Here is a 26,139-nt window from a genome sequence, read left to right on the forward strand (position 1 = left end):
TTTTACTTCTCTATTTTATTCCATTGACTCTACTATAAACAACTACTGTTTTAGTACATTCATTCTTTGTTTCTGAGGACCAGGTTTTATTTTCTCTATGTAAACAATGTGTTGACAAATGTCGATAGTTCTGGATGTTGTCGGCAATATACAAGGAACATGTATGTGGTCATGGTAATAGCAGCAATGGTATTCATAAGATGAGATAATCAAAATGAGAGTTAAAAAAACTCTGCCTTCCCCATTATTCATGGCACCTGATTATCTGGATTGATATTCTTATGCATTAAAATTATGAATGTTTTAGTCAACAAAGACAATATCATTTTAACCAAAACCTTTAGTTAAAGTGCATAGGTTATCAGGTTTCTTGAATGATGCCTTATGTCCTGAAATTAATTAAAAGTCATTGGAATTCATATTGGAATTTTTATAGTATCAGCATAGTTTTGATTCTTTATATAGAACATTTTCTCTCACTATATCCTATTTAAAACTTACCTTCTCACATGCAACTCAAATAGATACTGACTTCTTCCATGATCATACCTTAACCTAGATTTGAATTTACATATAGAATGAATATTGTCTTTATTAAGCTCAGCAGGCAAAGTAATATGCATTATGTGGAATTGTGTGCTTTCTAGCTGCTGATGCATATTGGTTTATTCTGTTTAAAATGGTAGCCCCTTCTATTTGCACAACCCCTTCTTCTCAAAGACATTTAAAATACTTAATACATCAAGGGGGAGGTTGTTTTTTTTTTACAAGATGCTCCCATTTTACAGACTATAATATTGAGAAACTTGATAGCTAATTAATACAGTATTGTGATTATAATTATAATCAAGCTGACTAAACCAATTTATTTCATTTCATATGCACTATTAATGCCCTTCTAACTTTTCCAATGCCATTAAAATAAGTCTCCACTAATAGATGTGAATACTTTGGCCTACATTGCATTCACAAGGACTGTATAGACCTAGTCTATGTAAATACAAATTAGTTTGGTAAAATTGGAAATTGATAAGGCACAACATGGGATTTTGTTTAGTCTCTTTTATTGTTCATTCTTTAAAGCAAAGATGTGTATGTGGCCTATGGTCCTTGTGTTTCACCTTGCCTGCATTTTAGGTGAGGCAAAACACATTTATAGGTAGTCAGAAAAACTACTAGGAAAATGGAAAATAAAATCAATAAATCAGTCAGTTCTTACTATTTACAAGATTCTAATAACCCAACTGAAAAAAATTTTCTTCTCTAATTTATTTTCCCCCCAAAATCATCTAGTAAATAATTAAATGTGAGCATTTTATAAATACTAAGTTTTTTGATTTAGGCTAAGTTGTTCAAATATAAATTAAATGATCTAGACAGAGTCTTATGGTTATTAGGGCTATCTCCTAACATGAGCTTTCCAAGTGTCAGGCAGAACCTGCCGCAGCATCTTCTGAGAACCTGTCTAAGGAGGTACAGATTCTTGAGTCCCACTGGAACCCTGAGTCAGCATATCAGGGGCACTGGGTCTGAGAAGTGGCTTTGTAACAAGCTCTGCTAGTGTCCTATGTACCTTGAAGGTGAGAGACCACTGCCCTCTGAATGAATCTCTGAGTCTAAAACTTTGATAACTCAAGTTAATTTGGCACAGTCATTTGTTGAAAGAAAAAACCCAACCCAGCAGTTATCATATGTACTGTGCTCAAATTCACATTACAGTCTTCATTGATGCATAAAAATATACAGTGTGCGTGTCTCATGAGAAGCTATGCCATAGGGCGTGTTAGAACAGTGCTGGATGTCTCAGCTTCCAGCCTAGCTCTCACTGTCTCTAAGAAGCCCTCCCTGACTCTCCCCAAATTGGGCACGAATGATCAAGTACTATCCGGCATGTACTTCTGCCCCCAAACTGTAACCCTCAATATCACACCTGCCTATGTGACAATCAGTGTCACTCCTTGGGCTGGGAGCCCCATCGGGTTGATCTTTGCATTCTCAGCATCTGGTAACAGTTCACACACTTAACACATGCTCATATAATAAATAACCTGAAGATACAATGTACTCATAATAAATGTTTATTGAACAGATGAACGAATGAATCTGATGATTATCAGGTAACTAGAAAGAGAAATTGTTATTAGTATGGATGAATAGAGATATTGGTATTGGTTTGTATAATTACCATTGTTTCCCACCTACATCAAATTTGGCACTTAATGCCACAATTCTCTTCTTTACCCCTGCCTGAGCTGACACAGTCAAATGGTCATTTACTGAAGGCCTACTATTTGCTAGACACAGCACACACCTTAGATCATTAATCCTGACTATATTCTTATGAAGTTGGTTTTATTTCTGTTTTGCCTATGAAAAAAAGAACTCTGAGTTAAGGATATTTGACAAGGACAGAAACCAATCTGTGACAAGCCATGATTTTATTGCAGTTCTGTCTTAATCCAATTCTTAAATTCTTTCCCATGTTGCTATACTACCACTCAACAAAGATTCAAAACAAAATAAATACTATACCGGCTAACTTTTCATATTGATTCTTTTTTTTCTTTGAGCACAGTTATGTCATTTCTCTGTGAGGAAAAAATGCAAATTGTCAAATTTTTTTCTCAAGGATAAACTTCACTCTTCAATTCAATTTCTAACAAAGAAGAAAGTTCTTGCTTCTCCATGTGTGTGGTTGTTCATGTTAAATTTACTGTTGAAGTTTGGTCTTTTTCCAGTTACTGAAATTTCTCCCTCAGAGCTTGGATTATTTAAAAGCACGAGATTTCTAAATCCTTTTCCAGGCTAAAATATGCTCATCTGGATTTTCACCTATTTTGTTGCTTAGAAATAAAAAGATTAATTGGTCCTTTCTCTGAATTTCTTTGGGTAGATCCTGTCACTGCTACTAGACTGTTTATAGATTTTATATACCTGTAAGGTACTTTGCCCTATAAATTCTGCTGTTCGTCCTGTGAAATCCTGGGTCAGTTCTTTAGATGTCTGAGACTCTTGTTTTCATATCTTATAAGTGTGTAAGACAAACATAGAGTGGTATCGCTGCCACTAGATATCATCTCTACTTAGCATTTCGGGGGTGCTCAGAGAGAAAACAATGTCTGGGTGATAACTCTTGTCAGTTACCCCATTGTCAAACCCAATCTTACATTCCTCCACACTCACAATATTTCCCCATTGGGAACATGCCTGACATTGCAATTTCTCAAAACTGCAGCTCTGCAGTGAATGCCTAATTCCTGAAACTGCAAAATCTAACAAAGCTGATTTTTTCCACTGATTTGACTGGCTGACTATTTCGAGGCTTTGCATGTGATGACCTGCTGTTCTTCACAAACAACATCTTTAATGTACCCACACGGTTGTTCTGAAGTGGCTGGGGCAATTAAATCCTTGGGAGCTGCCTGTGGGCCATTCAGAATTACTCACAATGTCCAGAGTTTCTGCTACAGACCAATTTTCCCCGTAGGTGACATTTATCAACTTACCAAGTAGCAATCTCTTCCTTGCTTTGGAACCCAGAGCCCATTGCACCCTAGTGTCACCGGAGTAGGCTGTGGGTGTGTGTCAGTTCACTTGGACTTAGTTGTTTTGTGTTGCTTTAAAAATTTCTTTCTCTTGTCTCTTCTTGGTGTTTATGTATTTAAACATGAAAAGCCAATTTAGAGGAAAACATGGCAATCCTGTTTTTTTCTTATTATCAAAATAGATTATCATTTTCTATCTTTAGATATATCACTTGTTTGGGTTCTTTTATATCTGTTAATATTCTTGATTGTGTTATTTCAGCACAAATTCCCAACCTGACTGCTAAGGAAGATACTTGTATCTACTTTCCCTCGCCCCTGACACCCCGTCCTTCACAACAAACTCGTTTTCCTTACTTTGGAGATGAGCCCCATGGATTTCACTCCCTGATGAACCACACCATACTTTAAAACCCAACTTAACGTAGAGCTTCAATCTTCCACCTTGATGGAGAATGAGGTCGAGACAGCCTTAATATATGTACTTAACACCCCCCATTCTCTCTCTCTCTCTCTCTCTCTCTCTCTCTCTCTCTCTCTCACACACACACACACACACACACACACACACACACTTTGCAAAAACCTAGTATGGCAACGATTCCTGGAGAGCTGGTAAGAACTCAAAAGGCAGAGCGACCAAGAACCTGGTCTCTCAGTTTTGGTTTCTCGTGGAAATGAGATTGCTCGTACAAGACAGAGAGCTTCAGGGCAGAAAGCCCAGCGGGCGTTCCCCCTAGGCTCCATCGGAGGCGCAGCCAGAAGACGGCCCAGGAAATGGAGGCTGCAAGCGCTCGAGTTAAAAGAACTCTGATGGATGACTCTGCCCGCCTTGCAGAGCTCCGAGCCCGCACCGCTCACTCGCCCCGCCCGCGCGCCCTCGGCGCCGGCCCAGACGGTGCAGGATTCCCGGGCAGCGGGTCTGGCCCGCTCCTCTCCGTCCTCCGCTTGCTCAGCTCCGGGGCGCGGGTCGTCTCCTCTCCCCGAAGCCCTCCCTCTCTGCAGACCGGGGCTGCGGGTCTCCCCTTCTCCCGGGAGCCCCCACCCCGCTTCTCCGCGGGCGCTGCAGCCTGGGCCGCCCTGCCTCCCCTCCCCCCTCTTTCTCCCACTTGTTGCTGCCCGACCCGGAGACGCGCTTGTTCCGCCGGCTGATTGTAAAAGGGTTTGACTTGCAGCTGACCCCGGGTCAGGACTTTCTCTCTACTAATCCTCCCCTCTTTAAACACAAAAACCACTTTGCCCTCTTCCCTCGCATCAGTCATCTTAGTACCCACCCCTCCCAGGGCCTGACACCCGGCTGGCCTCCGGGTCAGGCTGCACCCTAGCGAGCTGGGGGCGGACGCCTCGGCCGCAGGTTCCAAGAAGGCGCCCGGTGACTCCCAAACACGTCCCGCTCCGAACCCTCGGGGACGCAGCCGAGGGGAGGTTGGTGGCCGGTCGCTCCCGGGCACCTACCGACCCTGACCCGAGACTCAGAGGGAGCGTCCCGGGGCTTTCGCCGGGACCGCTAGGGGCCAGGTCTTAAGCCTGGGGCGTGTGTTCCGGGGGGAGGAGACAGGAGGCGGCGAGTGGAGACAAAGGCGAGGCCGGGGCGGCAGAGAATGGGAAGCGTAGACGCTGGAGTCATTGAGGGGAGGAAGGGAGAAGAGAAGAGGAAATAAGGAAGTGAATGGATTACGCGACAGAAAGGGGTGCCAGGAAGGTGGAGAGGAACAGGATTGAGAGGGATGAGACGAGGAAGACTTGGGAGTCGTCCTCTGCTCGGGGCTTCACTGTGAACAGGGCGAGATGAAGGTGACGTGGAGAAGCCGGAGGCCCTCGCTTCTCCTGCGGGGAGAGGACCCAGGACCCGGATCCTGGGCGCAGGGGGCCGCCCTCCACCGAGTCTGTGGGGTTCCCGGAGGAGGGCGAAGCCGGGGCCGAGCGGGCGCGCAGCTGGAGAGGAAGGGCCTGCAGAGCGGAGGGAGGGAGAGAGGGAGGAGGAGGAGCAAGAAATGAACTTAGGAAAGGAGAGGGGGAGGAAGCGCTCTGCGCCCCCCATCGGGCTGGATAACAGAGGCCGGGGACCCGGAGCGGCGGGCGAAGGTGAAGGTGCCTGTTTGCCCGTCCCCCGGCCGGCCTCCCTTTGCGCGCACCCGTCTGGACTCGCTGGGTCCTCGCGTTCCCCGACCCGGGGGTGGGGGGCTCATTATCTTGGGCTCCTCGCCCCAGGGAGCTCGCGTCCCCTTCACCCCTCCCTTTCTGGCCGGGCCTTTCAATCCCGCCAAATAGCCACTCTGGAAAAAGCTGCGCCAAGGCCAAGTCTGCTTTTTCACTTGAAGTTTCGAAGGAATCAAACCTATTATTATATTCTGCTGCGGATCTGTCCGGAGCCTCTGCCCCTCAGGCCAGGCTGCGGACGCGGAGGTGGGAGCGTGGGGGCCGCGGGTGGCGGGTGCAGAAGCCCGTGCCGCCCCAAAACGCGTCTTACAGGGGCCCGCCGCCCGTGCAGGGTTTCTCGAGTTAACCAGAATTTTCCGGAGACAGGAATCTGCATTGCCCAGTCTTTGTTGGGAAAATGAAATGCGTGAATATGCGTGCTATTCTTCTCCCACAAGCATGATTTTAATAGACCTATCAGTCACGCTACCCGACACACATCTGCAGAGCAGTGCGCAGTACCCGCCACTGGTTTTAAAATTCATTTCACCTGGCCACTGGTGTGTTCCACCCGGCCCTGGCGGGGGTAGGTGGTGGTGGTGGTGGTGGTGGTGGGCTTCAAAGTCTTAATACAACAACAAAATGGGCCGAAGAGTTGCCTTTCTGTTTCTTTTCTTTCTTTCAAGGCGAGGTGGGGGCGGGGTGGGGAAGAGACACGGGAAAAATCCTTCAAGCAAATCCTGCTAACCTCAGCTGAGCGAGCCCGGCCGCGCGAACGGCCTGCTCATGAAGAATTCCCGCAGTTGTTCCCGAAGAAAGTACGCAAACTTTGTACAAACTGCTCCCCAACTAGTCCTGTCCGCGCGCTTTCTCCACACAGGTTTCCAACAAAACTGAAATAAACGATAGAAACACCATCCCGTGATTTGGAAAGTAACCGAAGCCATCACATAGTATTTCATTTTTGTGAATACGATGTGGTGTACCTTGGCAAGAATCGAATTCATTGTTTGGTTGTCTAGTGGGATAAATCTACGAGATGACATTGGAGAAACACTGCTGGTGTGATAGAATCTCATCTGGACAAAGGAATCCTAGCAAATCTCTTCTTCCCCTACCTCATATTGTTTTCAAATGGAGTCATTAAAGAATTTGTTTTCCTCCATGTCCTTCTAATTAACAAAAACAAATTCGCTGAATTCCAGAAATTCTCCTTTTAAGATCTTCCTGGGTTTTTTAATAAAGTGAATATTTCAGCTGATGCTGTATGATGAAATGTCAAACTCTAAGTCCACCTTCTGGGAAAACAAGGGACAGCTCTTCCTGGAGTTCCCAGCATACTGCTAAACTTTTTATAGTCTAAAACATTTCAAGTGTGACCCACATTACTAATATGTTTGATGAGCTGAGACTTAGATGCCAATCAATAGCTGAAAATAGATACAAAGTCGGGCATACATTTCTGTGAGCATGACCACATATCTGTCTGCCACTTTGGTAAGTGCAGAGAGAGATGGAGATTGGGGGTTAGCAACAGAACCAGAGTGTTCATTTAACTCTGCATATTTCAGAGTAAATGTGGTCTGGCCCTTAAACAGGCTGGTGAGTTAACAGAGCATTACAGAATTTCCCAAAGCGTCTCTCCCAGAGGGGACTGACTGTGTGTGGCATTTATTCCCAGGCTATCTCTGATGCTGTTCCGTTTAGCAAACCATATCTATCCAAACACTTTTAGGAACGTTTCACAAAGGATCAGATTGCTAAAGCAGGGGGAAAAGGGAGGGGGGGGGGGTTATCTTGTTTGGAAGAAGCAGTCGACATCTTTTTTGAAAAATTTGCAATCACTTTAAGGAATGTGTGGTTTAAGCAAAATTATTAAAATGACTCCAAAAATTACACATGTCAATTGTCAGGTTAGCATTTTATATACTTAAAGCTATTCTCAAATGAGGGCTAAATCTGGTTCTCATTAACCCACCACCATAAAGCCCATTTTTGGACGGATAGTCTAACTCATTCCAAGACAAGAAAAGATGTGGAGAAAATGAAATCAACATATTTTGATCTGGGCTCAAGGTTTCTTTTTTCCAAAAATATAATTTCACTTTTATGTTGTGACTAATTCCAAAACGTATTTGCTACAGCATAACTTTTAAATGCAATATTTAATGCTGTCAGATTTACTTAAAGACAAAGTTTTACAGAAAACTTTAAATTCCAGAAAAAGAACTGCAATGTACCAATAAACACCTAGAAAAAATATTATTAAAAAATGTAAAGCATCAAACAACCTCAGATCTCATCAGGAATAATAAACACCGTATTTTGCATTCATATCCGTTAGCAACTTGCATCCCAGTTCACGCGGGGCTGGGGGGCTGGCCAATTTTGTGTGTGCGTGTAAAAAATCCAACAAAATTCTTTTACTCTTTCCCAAGGAGAAATAAGCCAGAGAGAGGGGCTGAGAAAGGGCAGAGGGCACTCAGTTACAGTACATTTTGGTTCAGAGATTGTGTCTCCTCGAGTCGAATCTAAATAAATTCCACCAGCAAGCTGCCCGGGAATAGGTAACACCCGTGCCCCTGCCGTGGTCTTTTGTCATCCAACCTTGGCCTGGTCCCGCCATTGGGGTCTTCTCCCCTGGCGACAGAAATCCGGGAACCGAGGATGCAAAGCCCACAGCAAGGAGCTGAAAAATCCCGCGGTGTCAGCCCAAGATAAAAACACACCAAAGGGCCAGAGTATAAAACGATATATATATATTTTTTTGGTAATTATTTCCCATTCTGTATCAACACTGTAAACTCTACAAAATAATCTATAGATTTTTAACTTCCTTTCCACTGGATGAAGCTCCATGAAAACCGTACTCTCCCCTGGGGTTCCCCCTCACTTTTAGTCCATGCGACAATTTCTCCTTCGGTCAGATTTACTAATTGTATTTTGAGCTCATAAAACATGCATAAAATTAGCACGTTTCAAATTTATGGGGGGGGGGATGATTTTTTTTTTCTCTTAAATTTATTGACTCAAAACTCGATGCATTTTTAAAGGGGGCTATCTTTTTAGTTTTTAGGAGAAAGGCTTTTTTAGGAAACTATGTACATAATCTGAATACCCCTCCCCATGCCGCAACGCCTAAAATAAATTTGCACAATGCATTTACAAGAAATAATTACAAAACAAAAAAAAATTGGAGAAGCTCAGATACAGAAAAGTTTTACAAAACCCAGAATATAACGCTGCCTTCTGAAAGGGGTGTAGGGGCTTATCTCTTTGTATAAATTAACAAACCAACCCAGAAAAGCGGTAACAACTACAAAAAACTTTTAAGTGTTTGGATCTGCCTTACTACTTCAATAACAAATGAGAACAGCTCCGAGCACTGGGTCCCGGGCAACCAAACGCCACCTGGAAGCGATGCAGGATGAGAGTGAGCGCGCCGGCGGGATAGAAAAGTTGGAGTCAACTCTTGCTTAATTTGGTCTTTGTGTCCCCTAGAGCAAAGAAATGCTTTTGCCTCCGTGTATGATAAATACTGTACAAAAAGTCTCAAGAAAACTGCGAAGTTCAGTCTAAAATGCACGATTGTGTCCGCGCCATGCGGTCCCCAGAAGCTCCCGGAAAGGCGAGTGGGGGATCAGGGGGGATGTGTCACCTAGTGTTCGTAGCCAGTGTTTTCCTTTTTACAAGAACTTAGAAAGGTCTGTACAAAAGCAAGGCCGCGCTAGGCCAGGCCGGGAACCCGAGGCCGGCCGCACGCTTCTCTCTGCGCGTCGCCAGCGCGGGCCGCAATTTCCCCCGCGTCCCTAGATGTGCGTCAGGGGCACTGTGCCGTTGACGCCCGCGCCCGCGCCCTGGTAGTGCTGGGGCAGCGAGTGCAGCCGGCTCTGTGCCGCCGCGGCTGCTGCTGCCGCCGGGTCACCGCCTTCACCCGCCGGCAAGTACATGCTGATCATCTCGCGTAGGTCCCCGGGGCAGGGCGCCCGTGAGTGTGCCGGGGCCGGCGGGCTGCCGCTGGGCTCCGACTTGACCAGAGAGCCGAGCGCGCCCAGGGCGCCCGACGACGCGGCTGCCGCCGCCGCAGCAGCAGCCACGGCCGAGTTCTGGTGCGCGCCGCCCGCAGCAGCGGCTGCCGCCGCCGCAGCGCCGTAGGGGAGGCCGCCGTAACCCGAGGGCGAAGCGCTCATGTAGCCCTGCGAGTTGGAGATGGGGCTGTACTGAAGCGCGCCCATGTCGTAGCGGTGCATAGGCTGCGGGTTGTGCGGATGCGCGTGCGGGTGGTGCGGGTGGGGGTGCGCGGGGTGCGCGTGTGGGTGCGCGCCCCCTGCGCCGGGGTGCTGCCCGTAGGCCAGCTGCGCTTCCTGCATCATGGCCGCGGCCGCGGCCGCCGCCGCAACCGAGCCGGGGTAGGCACCGTTGGCCCAGCCGTTGACGTGCGCGTAGCCGCCTCCCGCCGCGCCACCCGGGCTCTCGAGGCGCTGGCCCACGGCCGCGGCTCCCACGCCCACACCCATGGCCACGGCCGCGGTACTACCGCCTGCTCCGGCCGCCAGCAACCCTCCGGCCAGAGAGTACTTGTCCTTCTTGAGCAGCGTCTTGGTCTTGCGGCGCGGCCGGTACTTGTAATCCGGATGCTCCTTCATGTGCAACGCGCGCAGCCGCTTGGCCTCGTCGATGAATGGCCTTTTCTCGGCCTCGGACATGACCTTCCACTCGGCGCCCAGGCGCTTGCTGATTTCCGAGTTGTGCATCTTAGGGTTCTCCTGGGCCATCTTGCGCCGCTGTCCGCGGGACCACACCATGAAGGCGTTCATGGGCCGCTTGACCCGGTCCTGGTTGGCCTTGGTGCCCCCACCGCCGCCGCCGCCGCCACCGCCGCCCACCCCGGCTGGGCCTGACAAGTTCGTGGGGGCCTGGGCGCCACCAGGCGAATGCAGATCGGTTTCCATCATCATGCTGTACATTGGGGCGGCTCACGGGTTCACCGGCACCGCGCAGAGAGGGACTGGAGCATAGACAGCCGAGGTCAGGGAGATGGAGAGAGGCTCAAACAGAGAGAGCCTTGGGGGTGGGTGTGTAGGGAGAGGTCTTAGAGAGAAGTGGGGAGGTGGAGGCAAAAACAACAAAAAAGAGGCAGAAACACACGCAACTCAGCGCTGGTCCGGCTCACAGCTGGAAAGTTTCTCTTTCTGCCCAAACCACTTGCCAAAGAGGGTGATGACCGGCGTGCCGTCCTCGCTGCCGCCGCAGCTGGGTCGCCCTCGGCAGAGCGGTGCAAACAGGTGTAATCGTGGCCAAGTTGCACCTCCACTTTTCGGAACAAGAGCGATGCGCGGGGCCGGGGCCGGAGCCAGGACTCGCCGCCTCTTCGTCGCGGGTCGCCGCCGTCACGCACTGCCTCCTTTCTGCTCTCGGTCCTCAGTGGCTTCCAACTCCGGGTCTGCAACTTCTAGCAGGGCGGCGCGCTGCGTGCGCTGGGCATGTGCGGGTCCCAGGTGCCTAGTGGGGAGCGAGGCGCCGAGGGGGGAGTGGAGGGGGGGCCGAGGGGGATTACGGTGCAGCTGGGGAGGGGGGCCGGGGGCAGCCGAGGGAGCGCAGGCGCGCAGAGATGGCCGGGAAGCCGGGGCCGCCGAGCCCAGGCTGCCCGCTGCCTGCCCGGGGCCGTGCGCTGGGAGCGGAGGCGCACACGGGGCCGACGGCGCGAGGGGCCCAGCAGCCATACGCCGGGCCCGGGCTGCCATTAAATGAGCGCGCCGCGGCCAATGGGAGCTGGCGGCGGCGGTGATTTGCATGGCGCGCTGGCGAGTGACGTGGGGAGGGAGTAGATACACTGGGCGCGGGCGGCGGAGCGGGGAGGAGGGGAGAAAGGAGGGGTGAGCCAGGGCAGGAAGGAAGGGGGGGGGGGAGGCCTGGGAGGGGGTCACAGCCACGCTGCTTCCTGAGCGCGCGAGGCGGCGGCGGCGGCGGCGGCGGCGACGAATTCCGAGCTTGGAGCTCACCCTCTCCTCTCCGCCCGCGCGCTCCGCAAGATTAACGATTGGATTTAAAAGCAAGACGAAGACGGAATCATTCAGGGAGGGGGGAGGGGTAAGGAATCCAGCCCCTAACCAAGTTTTAAAGGAGCGCATCCAAGACCCAGCAACTCCTCGAGCCCATCCGCCAAGTCTGTGCTAGCTGGGAAAGGGAAAGTTGGGGACCGAGGCAGGAACCTTGCCTTCAGTTCGGCCCCAGGGCTGGACGGAAGGGGTGCGACTCTCGGAGCAGGAAAGACTGCCCCAGGTACACAACTCAAAAGGCCCGCACGTGATCTCTTGCGCGGCTTAGGCAACTCAGTCCCCTAAGCCTGCCCGTGGATGCGTGCTTCATCGTCGCGTGTGCTGAAGTTCTCCAGTGCCCCCTCTCGTGAGCAAGGCCTTCACGGCCCGGGGACCGATAATTCCCGTAATGGGGGAGAATTTGTGTTGAACTTGACTTCATAGTTTATTTTAGCATCAGCCCTGAAGTTGTTGTTTGAGAGAAATCTTTTAAAAAGCCTGGCTGTTATAGTCACACACTCTTCTCAGTTTAGCTTTTCCTTCTACAAAGGAATTTCTGGGAAGGTCAAAAACAAAATCTATGTGGAATCTAGTTACTTAACAGTTGAAAAGTTTAAAATCACACAAGAATGGGATAGGCCACGCTCTTCTGGAGCGCATCTTCCACAAACTATTTGCCTAAGAACTTTGAAAACTGCGTGAATGGAGCGAGGCCCCCTGAAACTGAATCGGAAAAGTGAGGCCTGGGGACCAAGCGACAGATGCTGTTTTCCTGAATTATGCAAGCGAAAGGCCTGGTTCCTGGAGTGATTGAGGTATCTGCCTGAGGTTATAATTCATAAACCTCAAAGTATCATTGATAACACCATTGCTCTCAGGCTACCTTCTGGTAGAAAATCCGTTGAGACCATGCACCTCTCCATTGAGTCAAGGGACGTCTCCGTGAGCACAGGAGAAGGGAGGTGCTTAGGAGATGGCTGATGGGTGAACTGGAGCCTAACCAAAGCCGGTGACTGACATTCTTGTAATAGAAAAAAACATACGATAATGATCATAAGGATAGTAATAAGCATGTTTAAGTATGTTGGCTAGTGAATACGGGAGATCTCTCCCCCACCCCCGATTAAAAAAAAATTATGAGGTTGTGAATTTTCTGACCCTATTGCTTGTCCAAGATACAGCAATAATGCTTTTTTCTCTTTCCTGTCAATTACTATGATTATTACTGTAGTTTTATTTTTTTTTTAATATTGCAAGGTTGCTACAGTATGCAATGCAATAGCAAATTGGTCTCTGCAGATTAAACTGCTTTCATTTCAGGCTATTCAGCATTTAATAGGGAACTTGTTGAATAATATATAATTATATTAGAAAGGAAACGCCATTTCATATTTTTCACTAAATGTCTAGGTTATAAATTTGGTTTTCAACTACCTTCTTATTTCACCAATTGAGTTTGTTAAATCTTTTTATTTGATTCATGGACTTCTTTCAAATATCAGTTACATTGTGAATGAACAACAACAACAAAAAGAACAAGAATATTGTTTAAGAATGCTATAGTCCTGTTTTTCCTTTGATAATTTAGGAGGCGATGGGTGTGCAGTAAGATCGTGTGTGTGTGTGTGTGTGTGTGTGTGTGTGTGTGTTATGGAAAGTCAGCAAGACTGAAATAAAGGAAATGGCTTACAAATTATGAACTATATTACCCACTTAGCAATTGAAAGATTTCTTTCCTCTGCTTTTCAATTTAAATTTTAAACCAAATAGCCTAAGACCCCCTGAAAATACTTTGTATGAACAAGGCTTGGCACATTATTTTCCATATCAATGAAGCAATTTACTTTATATATACCCTGCGCTCCAGTGTGCATTGCAGGAATGCTTTATGTTTTTGGGAACTTGGGTAGCTGACTTTGAAACGTCTAGTTTTCTTTCTACATAGTCTTCAAAATTGTTTCCAAATACGACATTACCCTTGTTTTCCAGAGCACCTAAATAGGAAGTAAATTGTTTAGGCTTTTATGAGATCACGCTAGTGCTTAGCATTTGGGGCACTCTCTATAAGTCCTTTATAGTGAGATGTTCCCTGGGCCCAAGGGGGCAAAGACTGTGGGGACCCAAGTGCGTAAGTATTAAACTGGAGCTGCAGGTGTAACTTGTTGCCAAGTGGTAGATGATTGGCAGTTGCTGCCCGTGCCAATTAGGCAGAGGCAGGGCACTGCATGCCAGACCTCTCAGTGTCTTTCGTCCTGGCACAAAGATGGAAGAGAATCAGATCAACTCCTGCCAGTAATGGCATTTGGGAGCCTCAGTATCTTGCTCTTTCTGACTCCTCTCCCGAGTAGCTCTTTAAAAATAAAGAAAACAGTCCAAAATCACTTTGAAAAACATCTCTTCTCCCTATTCTGTTTCTCCCTTTTATGCCCTACCAGGTTGGCAGGGACCTCCTTCAATCTGAGGACTTTCTCAAAGGCCTGGAGCTGGAGGATTTGGAAATAGACTACACTATTTCCAAGAAAGGCCAGTCTAGAACCCCTAGCAAAGGATTACTTCACTGTTGAGCGACCAAATTTGCTTTGCTCAAAAGACCAAAGGGAAGATCAACTTAGAAATATAGATAAGTAAAGATGTTCTTTTCACTTGTGGGCATGATCCTTAAAGAAAATCTAGATCCAAGCAATCATTAGAGAAAATTATATACATGCATGCATATGTATATATATAATTATACATGTGTATACACAATATTTTATACACACACATACATGTGTAGCCTCAGAATATATGCACACATATACTTGTGTATATACAAAGAATATATGCATACATATATACACACAGAGGATACATAAGTATACATACGTATACATGTAATACAGAATATGTAAATATGTACATATACATGTGTATATACATATATACATATACACACCGGTACATAAAATATATGTATTTGTTTACATACATGTGCACAATACATATGCATACATATGTATGAAATCTATTTAGGAAATATACACAAGCCGTTCACTTTCAAATACATTGAATTCTGGACTTTAAATCTAACACCATTAGCTTAAACTGCCTCCACAGAGTAAAACTTTTGGGTTTTGCTCCCCCTCCCATGTTGTGTTCAGGAGAAACCTGTGAAGTAGAGAGGTCGCTGGACAGAATCCTCTTCCTGTCTCTACCAGTCTTTTAAGTGAAAGCTAGCTTTCAGACACCTAGAGGTGACTTTCTGTACTGGCGGTCAGTCTCAAGCTCCCAGCAAGCACAGATGGACAGGTTAGGAGTTCTGGAGAGACAAAGGTCACCATAGGGAAGCAATGAAACTAAAAACTCTGTCTTCCTCCACCTTGGCCTGTCCAGTTAATACCCTCCGGGGAGAGGTATCCACCTATGTCCTCTCCCCTCCCACAGTTCAGCTCCGGGGATTTCCGAAGCCCCTTGAGGATTCAGCCACTTATCGGCCCGCTGTGGACCACCTCGGGCGCAGCCTTCCCAGTTATGGTGTCTCCCCAAAGGGCTGAAACCCGAGTTCTAGGGAGGCTAATCACGAGGCAGCCGCCAATTCCTTGGCAGGACTGTTGGGAGATAAAAGACTGATCTGAGCGAGGAAGAGGAGAAGGGAAAAATTAATAATAATAATAATAATAATAATAATAAAAAACAAATAAATAAATGGTTAAGAGAGAGAAAAAGAAGACAGTTCAATTGGAAGAGGCTCTCGAGGTCATCTCGGCCAACAGGAGGGCCTCCAACAGGAGGCGCAAACCAAGAAGAGGCCCGGGGACTGCGCGCGTTAGAGGAGACCAGGGCGCCCGGCACTGTGCGCGCTGGGGCGGGGGTGGGGGGTGGGGGGAGTGGACACCGAGGAGAGAGGCGGCAGGGCGGAGGTTGGGTGCCCCGCTCCTCCGTTCCCGGAGCCACGGGAGGTTCGGGTGAGCCCGAAAGGTTGCGGAGCCGCGGCCCCCAGGCCCCGCGCGCGTCTGCCCTGACTCAGCCACCAGGCGGGCCGCGATCGCCGTCTGCTGGCCACCGCGGAGCTACAGGACTGGAGGCTCTCGCCGGCCACGCGGAGCTACAGGACTGGAGGCTCTCGCTCTCCGCGGCAGAGCCCCTCTCCAGCTCCTGCGGCCACACGCCGGGTCGCGGCGGTCCGAGCACGCGTTCGAATGTTTGCGCGCCAGGGCGCGCCGGGGACGGACCTGAAGTTGTGGGAGGTGCTCCTCTCTCCCGGCCCCCTGGCGCGCTTCATTACTCCCTCCCCTACTGAGCCCTAATCCAGCTAACTTGGCCCGGCTGTTCTCAAACAATGACGGAGTCAAAGTAACGCAAAAGTTTGTTTTGTTTTAGAGGAAAAAAAAAAACAGTGATAGAAAAGACGGAAGAGGAAGGAGGACTAGAGAATCGTTGCCAGTATGGAACTTTGAGTGACGTCTTTGCCATTAGGAACAGCAACAGAGCAGAAGGTAGCCTCTCAAGAGTGTACAAATCCACCGTCTCTCTCTCGATTAAAAACGTCCTGTATGAGAGGGCTGTTCCAGGAACGTCTGTGGGAAAAGAAAATAAAGCCCTTCCCCTCGAAAGCGAGCAGGGCTTTCTTTCCAGTGATCAGTGTGGAGTTCGTAAATTCACAGTGAGGAGCAAACAGCCCTATGTGTGCGTGCGTGCGTGTTGTTTTGTGCTTCCTAGCTCTCTGGGTGAAAGCATTTGGAGAATCTCTGGGAGCTTTCGAGTAGGGGCTCACCCTGTGAGCAGTACTCACACATATAATTCAAATTTCACAGCTGACCTGCTCTGAAAACCTCAATCAGCTTCTAATTGAAGGGAAAACAAAATATTGCTTCCCTACAGCCGAGCTAACGATTTAATCATTATATCAGACATTATAGCTTTTAATTAGGCTAATGCTGATACTGTATGGAAAGAGATAATTCAACACAGTTCTTGATGAATTCTGTAATTGGGTTAACGGCGGTGCAGTTGGGGGAGAGACGTCAATATTCAAGCTGCGTCTGTAGCCACCAGGTTTATGAATGAAAGAAACCAGACAAGGGGAGGAAAACGCTGGGGCCCGAGGGGAGCATCGCGCCCTCCGCCCAGGCGGAGCTGCGGTGGCCCCGGAGGGAGGGCGGCTGGGGTGGGAACGACACTGGGCGGTCTGCTGCCCAGGCCTCGCGGCCGGCTCCAGCTCCTCCGGACCCTCCACCCGAAGGGCCTGCTTCTGCGGAAAAATTTCCAAGAAGAATCCCAGCCAAGCTACCTGCCCCTTAAACCTGGGCGCTGGGGTCTCCTCCAGGGGCGTCTCCTCCAGGGTGCCCCACAAGCCCAAACGATGGGGGCAGACGTCTGAGCGGAGCGCAGCGTGAGCGCAGTTTCTGTCCGGTGAGCTTTAAAGACACGAACTCTCTCTAGGCTCCCAACCCGGGCCCGCGTGCCAGCCCGGACGTCCCGGCGCCTCCGCCCCAGCCGAGAGCAGTCCCAGCCGGTCCCTAACTGGGGATGCGGTGGGCGCGCAGAGCGCGAGGCGCCTGTGGCCATCGCAAGTTACCCTCCTTCTTGTGTCCACACCGAGGGACTCAGGCTTTGGAAGGGAAATGGCACGAGCGGGGACTGTGGCTAATTCCCAGTAGCCTTGGCCAAGCCACTGCCCGACGTTGGCACGGCAGACCAAAATTGGCAGGCGAAGAAGGGCCTTCCTCCACCAGTCACTAAAAGTCCTGTGAAGGAGCCTGTAATGAAAACAGTCGTCAGATTCATCTGCAAAAAGTGAATTTGGCAAGGGGGCGTCTGTGGACCCACGCTACGTACTCCTTATCCAGCTCATGGTTTGGCCTGGCGGTTTCCGAGTGCTCTGGGGTCCCTCTCGGCATGGGGCGACCGATAGGTCCCTTCTCGCCGGGGGAACGTGGCGGCACAGAGAAGAAGCAGGATTGGAATAGAGTTCGTCGCCCTCTTCTGCCCCCCAGATTTCTAGAACCCGCAAAAGTTGGGTTTAAGTCAGCGAATCAGTGCAGCTCTGTCACTTGACCATGACAGAGGAGATGATTCGAGAGCCTTAAATTTTGGGTAGAAAATCCCGGGGCTTCCCAGATTTGGATGGGATTTTTAGAAAGCCACCTGAGCCGCGCCCAATTTGGGTTTAACCCAAAATGGTTTCAGTGTAATTTTTATGTATATTTTATACCTTCGCAGTCCACCTCCCCCATTTTTTTTTTTTTTTTTGTTACTCTTTGGCTTAACTACAGAAGTGCAATATTCTCCTTCAAGATAAATATAATGTATTGTGATTCATCCTTGTCTTATTTTGTCAGTAATTACCACAAAATTAAATGGGTCACTGCTAAAGTTTCATTTACCCACACCTCTGTAATTAACAGTTTGAATACACCTTTTTACGTTGTATAAAAGTTGTAATTTTCTAACGCGTGTGGCTTTTTTATTGGTGAAGAATGCTTGTGTTCGACGTGATAATAAGAATACAAAATACCTCAGCTGAGCAGGATGTGTGTTTGGTTTCTGAGATTCTGTAGAGACTGAGCACAGATCAAACTTTCTGGAATGGGGGGAAGCTTCCTAACTATTCACATTAAAATTTGCAGAATATTAAGGTCTGCGAATATAGGGCATCTGATTATGTTCACTTCTAAAGCTAAAATCCTTGGGAGAAACTGAACCAGAACCAGAGCTCGGCAGGCCCATTACCCCAGTGCAGGGAGAAGGTGGGATTTGATAGAGGAGGTTGTGGTGATGTTCATCTCAAAGAAATAATACAAAAAATGTTCCAGATGTAGGCAGTGTCCCAATCAAGTCCAGGTGAGCTGATGACCAGCTAGTGTATGCTGGAAAGAGCTTTGGTTACAAGTAAACACTGCCTTTTCTCATATTCTCTCTCATTAGCCCCCAAATAGAAAAGGCATCACTCACAAGAGGAGACAAGCCATAAGGAATTTCTATATGAAAAGAAATAAAGTGAAATCAGAGATGCTGTTGCTTACAGGCCATCCCTGTTATTGCAAATTAGATTTAGCTACACAAGCTTCAATATAAACATGACACAAGGTTCACAGGAGTGAAAGGACCATCTACTCCAATCTCTCCTTTCATCGAAGCATCTCACATAAATTACATCTTGTCCTTTAATACACTTTTCAATGAGATTAAAACATCACTTTGACACGATTTCAAGCCTTTTCAGTTGCATGTGTTGCTTACTTCAGAAAACAGCAAACAGGGAAGTGGGTCCCTTGAAATCTTCAGGCAATGGGATTGGACCACTGCCCTGTGCTCTAAGCTAAGATAGGACCCCTTGGCTCCATTTTAATGCCATGTATCTTACCTCACAGAGGCAGAAGCCATCTGTCCTGCCAGGGGAAATCAGATCATTCATCAATATTTGGGGTGGCAGTCTTTGGATAGCAAGGATGAGGAAGAACCTGCAGCCCAAGCCAAAGGGTCCCCATGGACCCCCATATACACATTAACCATCTTAGGGGAGCTGGCACAATGAATATGAGAGGTTGAGTGGATCAGAGAAAGTCAAGCTTTAGATAGCCTTTGAAACCTAAATCTTAACTTAGGGGCAGTGAGGAAAATGTGGGTTAACAGTAGAGATTTCCTACAAAACTGTCTCAAGGGAGATTGCCAGCTCTCCAGCTGGCTGCTGGGTGCCCAGCTCTCCTGTTATGGACTGACTACTCCTGTACTGGCACCCAGTGGGGAGAGGCCCTAAGAGGACAAACATTCCCACCAGGCATCAGGGGAAGAGTATTTGGGTCTCAGGGTAGTAACTAACCATTTTCATTAGCCATCTGAAATTGTGTGCGACCTGCAGGACACACAGGTGAATTTGCTCCTGGAGGAGAGGCTGGGTACCAGCCTTCTTTGCAGGTGATTGCACAGGTAGGCCAGCCATCTGGAGCACAGCACCTCGTTGGGGTCCCAGTGGCCTCCTCCTACTTGTGGACAGAGAGACCAGGTGCAGCTAGTCTAGCAGCCCACAGTTCCGGAAGGTTCCTTGGAGGAATAACCCTTCCTTTTGATTCCAATCCTGTGCACCCCCACAAGACCTGCTGCTGAAACCCACCCGGCTCGGCCTTTTGCGCCGTTCTTTTCCGTGCTAATGAGGACCCGAGTACGAGGTCACCTGGAAGCTCTCTGTCATCCTCAGGGCGCACACATAGTTTTCTATGCGCGCGCAGTTCTCAGACCGAGCCACCCAGTCTGGGACGCTGCCGGGTGAAGGAAACCTGGCAGCACCCAGGGGAAGTGCGGTAGGGACGCCATTCCGCTTTGCGTGAATCGTGGCCTTAACTGTTTGCATCCACGGTGGAGCGCGTTGAGGAACGGACACTGGCCCGGGCATTTCTTCTTCTGCCGTGAGTGTCACGGACCTATCAGGCCTGAGCTGGGAAAGAGGCGTGGGGAAACAATATCATGGTTTTGGTTTTGGGGGAGAACAGAGCAGGATCCCTCCCTCCCTCTCTAAGTCCAGCTGAGACAAAAGTCCCCGATCTGGTCAACTGGGCAGACATACTGTGGTGAACAGGCTTCTAGGGGGTCCTCTCCGTCAACCAGGGAGCCAACAGGGCAGGCACCAGCTCCCCCTCGTTTCACAAAGGAGCTTCCAGAATCCCGGTCCCACCGCACTCCTGGAAATCGATGCAGTAAAGCGGGCTTTTAATGGGTTAATTGACTAGCGGCCGCTATCGTATTCAAACACCTGTTTCTTGCCAGGAGGCAGCCAAGCCCGGTCCTATTCCCAGTCGCTGGCTGCCGGCTCCGCCCGGCTCGTCGACTTCAGCACCGGCCACCGCGGAAAATCCATTTCACCTTGGAAACTTTGTGACCTTTCTTCTCCGTAGGCAGATCAAACCCAGGAAATGGGGGGGGGGGGGGGGAGGGGCAGAAGCGGGCGACAGGCTTGAGCGTGTGAGTGGACTCTCGCTGCACGCGCTAAGGAACGAGGCACGCGTGATGTGGTGGGTACCGTATACTAAGCGGGTGCAATTTCGCAGGAGAAGGGAGGACGCACTGGGGACGCCTGGTGGGGGTCATTTCCCCCTTCCCATTCTAGGCCGTTCACTGAGCAGGCAGGGAATTGGGGCACCCGGGACCCCATCCTGCAGCGCCCTGCCCTAGCCAGCAAGATTGAGGCGTTGGCCGCGCGGGTGGGGCTCCTGCCCGGGCGCCGGGTCCAAAGCCACTTGCTGCGTGTCAAAGGCTCGCTGCTCATTGCCCGTGTGTGTGTGTGTGTGTGTGTGTGTGTGTGTGTGTGTGTGTGTGTGTGTGACAGTATTAACACTGTCCAGACCGTCGGTCAGTCAAAGTTAAATGGATTCTTTGCCCAAAACACCTCTCATTAAATGGCACACGCTCAACATGTTAATTTTTAAAACGTAATTTCAACCCGCGGATTTAGTTCTCAGCGCTGCGTAGCGCGCACTGCTGAGCTCAGGCGCCCGCACCGCCCAGGGCAGGGGCGCAGAGAGCGAGCCTGGCCCTCGCGGGGGCGCGCGGCGCGTCGGCCGCTTGAAAACCCAAGCCGCGGCGGACCTGAACCTGTCCCCCAAATCGACTGGCTCGACCTCCCTTCCCCTCCCCCCAAAAGATGACCCTGAGAGAAAGAGTCTCGGTCCCCTGGGCGGCGGCCAATCTCAAAAGCCTAGGAAGAGGGGAGGAGTGAACCTCCAGATAAGAAAATGACAAATAGACCGGGTACGCGAGTACGCCTGCGGCAGTTTCCACAGCTACCCACCTGTTCTCTGTGGAAGACCCAAGCTGCGGGGACAGCCTACCCTCCTTCACAGAAAGTCACCGTCGAGACACCGCGCCCCCTCCCAGAGCCGTTCCGGCCCCCCTCCTCAGCTCCCGTCAAGCTGAAGCCCTTGCGCAAGTTTGAGACACACTTACAGTTAGTTCCTCCTTCGGCTCCAGCGGGTCTCCAGAGCCGGTCCGGCGCGGCTGCGCCCCCCGCGCACTGCCCGCGGGCACCTCCCTAGCCCCGGCTCCTCCGGACTGGGGCACCAGCCCGTTCTATACGCGGAACGCGCCGCTGACCTGGGACCCCAGTTCGGTCGGCTCCCGGCGGCGCCTGCACCGCAGACGCGGGCGCCGGCGCCACGCTCACGCACACTCACACGCGCACCCCCGCTCGCACACTCACTACACACGCACATGCTCCTCTCGCGCGCGCACCCTCCCAGACACACACGCTGTAGGCGAGAGAGACAAGAAAATGAAATTTATTATTGATAGAAAAGACTTTAAAGACAATTTCAAGTTATTGTTTCTCTCTGGAAAAAGGGGGATCCCTCCACATAATGAAACGCCTTTTGTGTGGCGCCGAACAATACCAAACAAGTATTCTAATAAATAGCCACTTTTTTGTTCCTACTCGACAGTGAATAGAATTGAGCAGTTGGTTCTCGAGCAGCTGCGACGCCGTTTTGAGCTGGGAGGTGGAGCCGCGTCTCCCGTGCGCCCGGCGCCGCGCCCCAGCCCCTCACCCCTCGCGCCCCCAACTCGCTCCCCTCTCCCTTCCGGCCGCCCAGCCACCCGCGCACGCCCCGCTTTTCCTGGGCCCTGGTTCCTGGTCGCCCCCAACCCCAGCCCGTCGTGGCCTGGCCTCAGAGATTCGGGCCCAATAGAACGTCTGTGTCCTGAAAATCCCCCAGCTCTCCTCTACCTCCTCCCCGAGTGGGCTCGGACGTCTTTCCCCCCGTTCCCCATAAAATAGTTGTTCCTCCTGTCATCACACAGGCTACCGACATTCGCCTTGAACCGCTCCTCGGGTCCTTTCCCAGCCTCTCGCCGGGAGAACAGCGGCCGCCCACCCTGAGTCCGGAGTCACTCTGGTTCCTCGGGCGTTTCCCGGGGCCGTCGGCAGCCTCCTCCCCGCCCTTCCCCCCACCAAATCCTCGCTCGAGGCTCCTTCCTCCCGGGGGTATAGCTTCAGCTTTGTTCTCCCGCTCGGGGGACACCTTGGCCTAGCTCCCCCCCCCCCCGCTAGCGCTTTAAACAGCGCCCTCTACCCCTCCCCCCGGCTCCCCCCATTCCCGTCCCCTGTGTCTGAGCAGCTAACGGTAGCAGCTGCTGAACGAAACACAGCGTCTAACTAAGGATTACTGTTGTGAACACAAAACTACAGGTAAAAAGTCGCCCCGGCCAGGCAGCCTCAAGTTACCAGCACGCACGGTTGGTGCGGAGTCCAGCAGTGCCTTGCTGCCTCCCCACCTCGGGGCGCCGACCCTCTCTGCGCCCTGACTCCCCCTGCAGGCAAAGTCCCCGGCCACCCCTTGAGAGGACAGTGCCGCCAGCGGGGAAGAAGAGGAGAACATCTTAAGAGAATAGAAAGAGGCTGGAGCGAAGTCTCTGTCTCTCTCTCTCTCTCTCTCTCTTTTCTTACCTTCTTCCCTCTGTCTCCTCTCTCTGTCTGTCTCTCTCTTCAATTGTCAGCACTGGTACTTAACATTAGCACTCTCTGATCCTCTCAGAAAATTCATCAAAAGCAATGCCTTTCTGAAAATGATGACCCCATGTTTTGCCCAAAGGACTTATGTTCTCCTTCCACCAGAAGGAGAGATATTTACCGACCTTTCAAAAATAAAGAAGAGCAAGTACAGTACATTTGAACATCTTAAGTGCTTGTCAGCCCCTTAGTGTTTCAGGGTGTAGGTATGTACTCAGCTATGTATCTTTAACAACCCTATGATCCCACCCCACCCCCATCGCTGGCAGCTGCAGTTTTCAGGAGATTCTTGTCTGTCTGGCTCTAATTGTGGAGACAAAACCCTCACATAACTTTTACTCAATGGACCTTAATCTGGAGAAACTCTATGTCATTTGCAAATTATTTCTCAATCGGACTAAGGATCTAGGAGTGCAGGGAGCGGAGGTAGTGTTTTGGAAATCGCCAGAGAACTCAGATATTAACTAAGATACTCTTCCTAGCAGCTCACTTCCCCCAGAACGCATGTGGTGTAACTGTCCAATGCCAAATAAAACAGGTAGTTGCTTTACTTGTGAATTATTATTTTTTTGAAATGTACTTTTGAGCAACAGTTTTCTCCTGGAGTTTAAGGTAATTTAGTTCTGTCATCTGAGATTGGGGGGTGGAGGTGGGGAACGGTCCTTGACATTTTTTTTTTTAAAAAAAATTGGATTTGTGCAGGAATCTCACGGTGGGAAACAACGGAGCACGTTGGAACTGGACCGATTCCAGCAGACACACTGAACGCTTTTCCCCTTTGTATGGAAAATGGAAACATTTTGGAATCCAGATTTAAAACTTTGACTTACATTTTACATGTGAAGTCACTGAAAGATTGGGTACAACACTGCCTGACGCTTCACAACCTGCAAATATTTGAATGGTTTCTGTACGCGGAGCAGCTGCCAGTCAGCTGGCTTTGACAGGCTGCCACAATTTTGTCACTTAATAGTGGGTGTTAGGCTAAGTGCAAAACACTCTGGCAAACAGATGTCAAACTCGTATCTCGTATCAGTGGGGGTTGCGAGGGGGAGTTCTAACCCACATCTCGGCCTGGCACGCGGGAGCCCCCGTGCACACGGGTGTGCAGGGGCCCAGCCCTGGGAGACAGAAACACGACCTTGGAATTCTGGAGAACCCAGTGTGCGCTTCTCTCCTGCTCACGCAGAGAAGGAGCGGGCGAGTGCGCGGGCCCAGGCCTGGGAGAGACTGTTGTAAGCGCCCCTTCTCCCCAGTGCGCCTTCCTCCCTCCTACCCCCTTCCCTGCCCGGACTGTGGCAGTTTGCAGATGCTCGGGCACAGGGGCGGGCAGAGAGCAGAGCTACCACTTCCTCCTTCTGGTTTCGCTTTGGGCATTGCCCCAGTCTCCCAGGCCTCTGCCCAGCGAATTCGGCCCCGACAGCTAGCCTTTCCCGCGGCCTCAGCAGTGACACTGGTGGTGGCGATCGCTGAAAAGACCCGCGTATTGCAGCGGAGGCGTCAGGTCCCGCCACAGTCAGCCCCGAAGTCGGCAGCCACGCCAGACTGCAGCGAGGCCCAGAGACGCCCGCAGAGCGCGCAGGGCCTCGGCCGCTCTATTCCCACTGCGCTGGTTTGGGGCGTCTGGGTCGGAACCGGCGTTTCCTCTTTGTTGGTACAGGGGAATGAGGCCAAAAGCCGCTTCGAGGAGCTGAGAGCGGAGACTCGCGAAAGAACACCTCCTTTGTTCAGGCGCTCCAGGGGTGGGCCTGGGACCCTCGCTTCTCTACAGCAGGCTCTCCTCCACGGTCCGAATTGCCCCTTTAGTCCAAGGGACCCTAGCTCCTAAAGAAACGCGCCCCCTTTGGGGCAGCTAAACCCTCTGTATTTCTGGTCCCTGAACGCTATGAACACTTGGCATGGTTGTGGGCACGGTGTCTTGTATTGATACATCCTGTTCTCCCCGCAAATCAGAGGTAAGAGTATTCACCTCTACTCACTCAGAGCTTTAGTCCTTCAGGAAATGTCCCCCTCAGATTTCGACCTCTTGGTGACGCCTGACTCTTACACAAAATGCAGATATTGACAGGATCACATCCATAACCTAAGGTTACACGGTAATGCCTGTGTCACAACAGATTATTAATTGTTGTTATATTTTTATAATATAAATTGCATTTGACTTCCTGCTTAACCACATTTTTTTTCTTTCTTTTGTATAACTATCCTGCCAACTCTTTATTTTTAGAACTTACTCGTGAAGCTGGAAGGTCAAAATAGGAAATTTTGATGACACTACAAAATATGATGAAAGGCAATGTGTCAGTGTGAAGATTAAAATAAAATCCTTGGGTCTTTCCCTTGGAAGAAAGCTGTGTCACTCTGCTTTGCATATTTCCTTGTGACAGACATTGAAAAAATGACTAAGAATCTTGAGGCTACTATCTAATTTATAATAAACTGAGATCAAAACACTAATTTTAATTTGCTTTACTATAAAATCAGCCCGAGGCCTGTTCTTATTTTCCATGAATGCATATACATGAATAAGTGCTTGAAATAAGACCTTAAGTTGTTTTTCATATTCTCATTGATGAAATTGAATCAAAACACAATTTAATTCCTCTCCCTCAAACCCTCTTAAAATACACAGAATAGATACTCGACTGAGGTAGAACTTTTAGGATAATCAAAGCTTCTCTGTGTCCATCGATTTAAACTGTATTTTTTTTTTAATTTTTTTTTTTTTTTTTTTTTAATTTTTTTTTTTTTTTTTTTTTTTTTTACAGAGGCAGAGATAGACAGGGACAGACAGACAGGAACGGAGAGAGATGAGAAGCATCAATTATCAGTTTCTCGTTGCGCGTTGCGACTTCTTAGTTGTTCATTGATTGCTTTCTCACATGTGCCTTGACCGTGGGCCTTCAGCAGACCGAGTAAACCCCTGCTGGAGCCAGCGACC

At 49.7% G+C, this 26,139-nt stretch overlaps 1 protein-coding gene and 1 long non-coding RNA gene across 3 annotated transcripts in view; both read right to left on the reverse strand.

Moving 5' to 3' along the window:
* The window catches only part of LOC136404092 (uncharacterized), a 120,759-nt gene that overhangs the window by 28,094 nt on the left and 66,526 nt on the right, over positions 1 to 26,139 (reverse strand). The window contains exon 1 of one of the 2 annotated variants that reach the window (XR_010751229.1): positions 21,641 to 21,777. The exons of the other annotated variant lie outside the window; for it this stretch is intronic. This is a non-coding gene — a long non-coding RNA (uncharacterized lncRNA). Of the gene's footprint in view, positions 1 to 21,640; positions 21,778 to 26,139 lie in introns of those variants that run through there. 2 annotated transcript variants of the gene reach the window in all.
* On the reverse strand, positions 7,831 to 11,390 carry SOX1 (SRY-box transcription factor 1). The gene has a single exon (XM_066380546.1). The coding sequence runs from the start codon at positions 10,649 to 10,651 to the stop codon at positions 9,494 to 9,496; it is 1,158 nt and encodes a 385-aa protein (XP_066236643.1). The 5' UTR covers positions 10,652 to 11,390; the 3' UTR covers positions 7,831 to 9,493.

Source organism: Saccopteryx leptura, chromosome 4 (assembly GCF_036850995.1).
Source record: "Saccopteryx leptura isolate mSacLep1 chromosome 4, mSacLep1_pri_phased_curated, whole genome shotgun sequence".
Taxonomy (NCBI): domain Eukaryota; kingdom Metazoa; phylum Chordata; class Mammalia; order Chiroptera; family Emballonuridae; genus Saccopteryx; species Saccopteryx leptura.

Coding starts and splice junctions, on each gene's coding strand:
- SOX1 (XM_066380546.1), bottom strand. CDS start 10,651: ATGTACAGCATGATGATGGAAACCGATCTGCATTCGCCTGGTGGCGCC.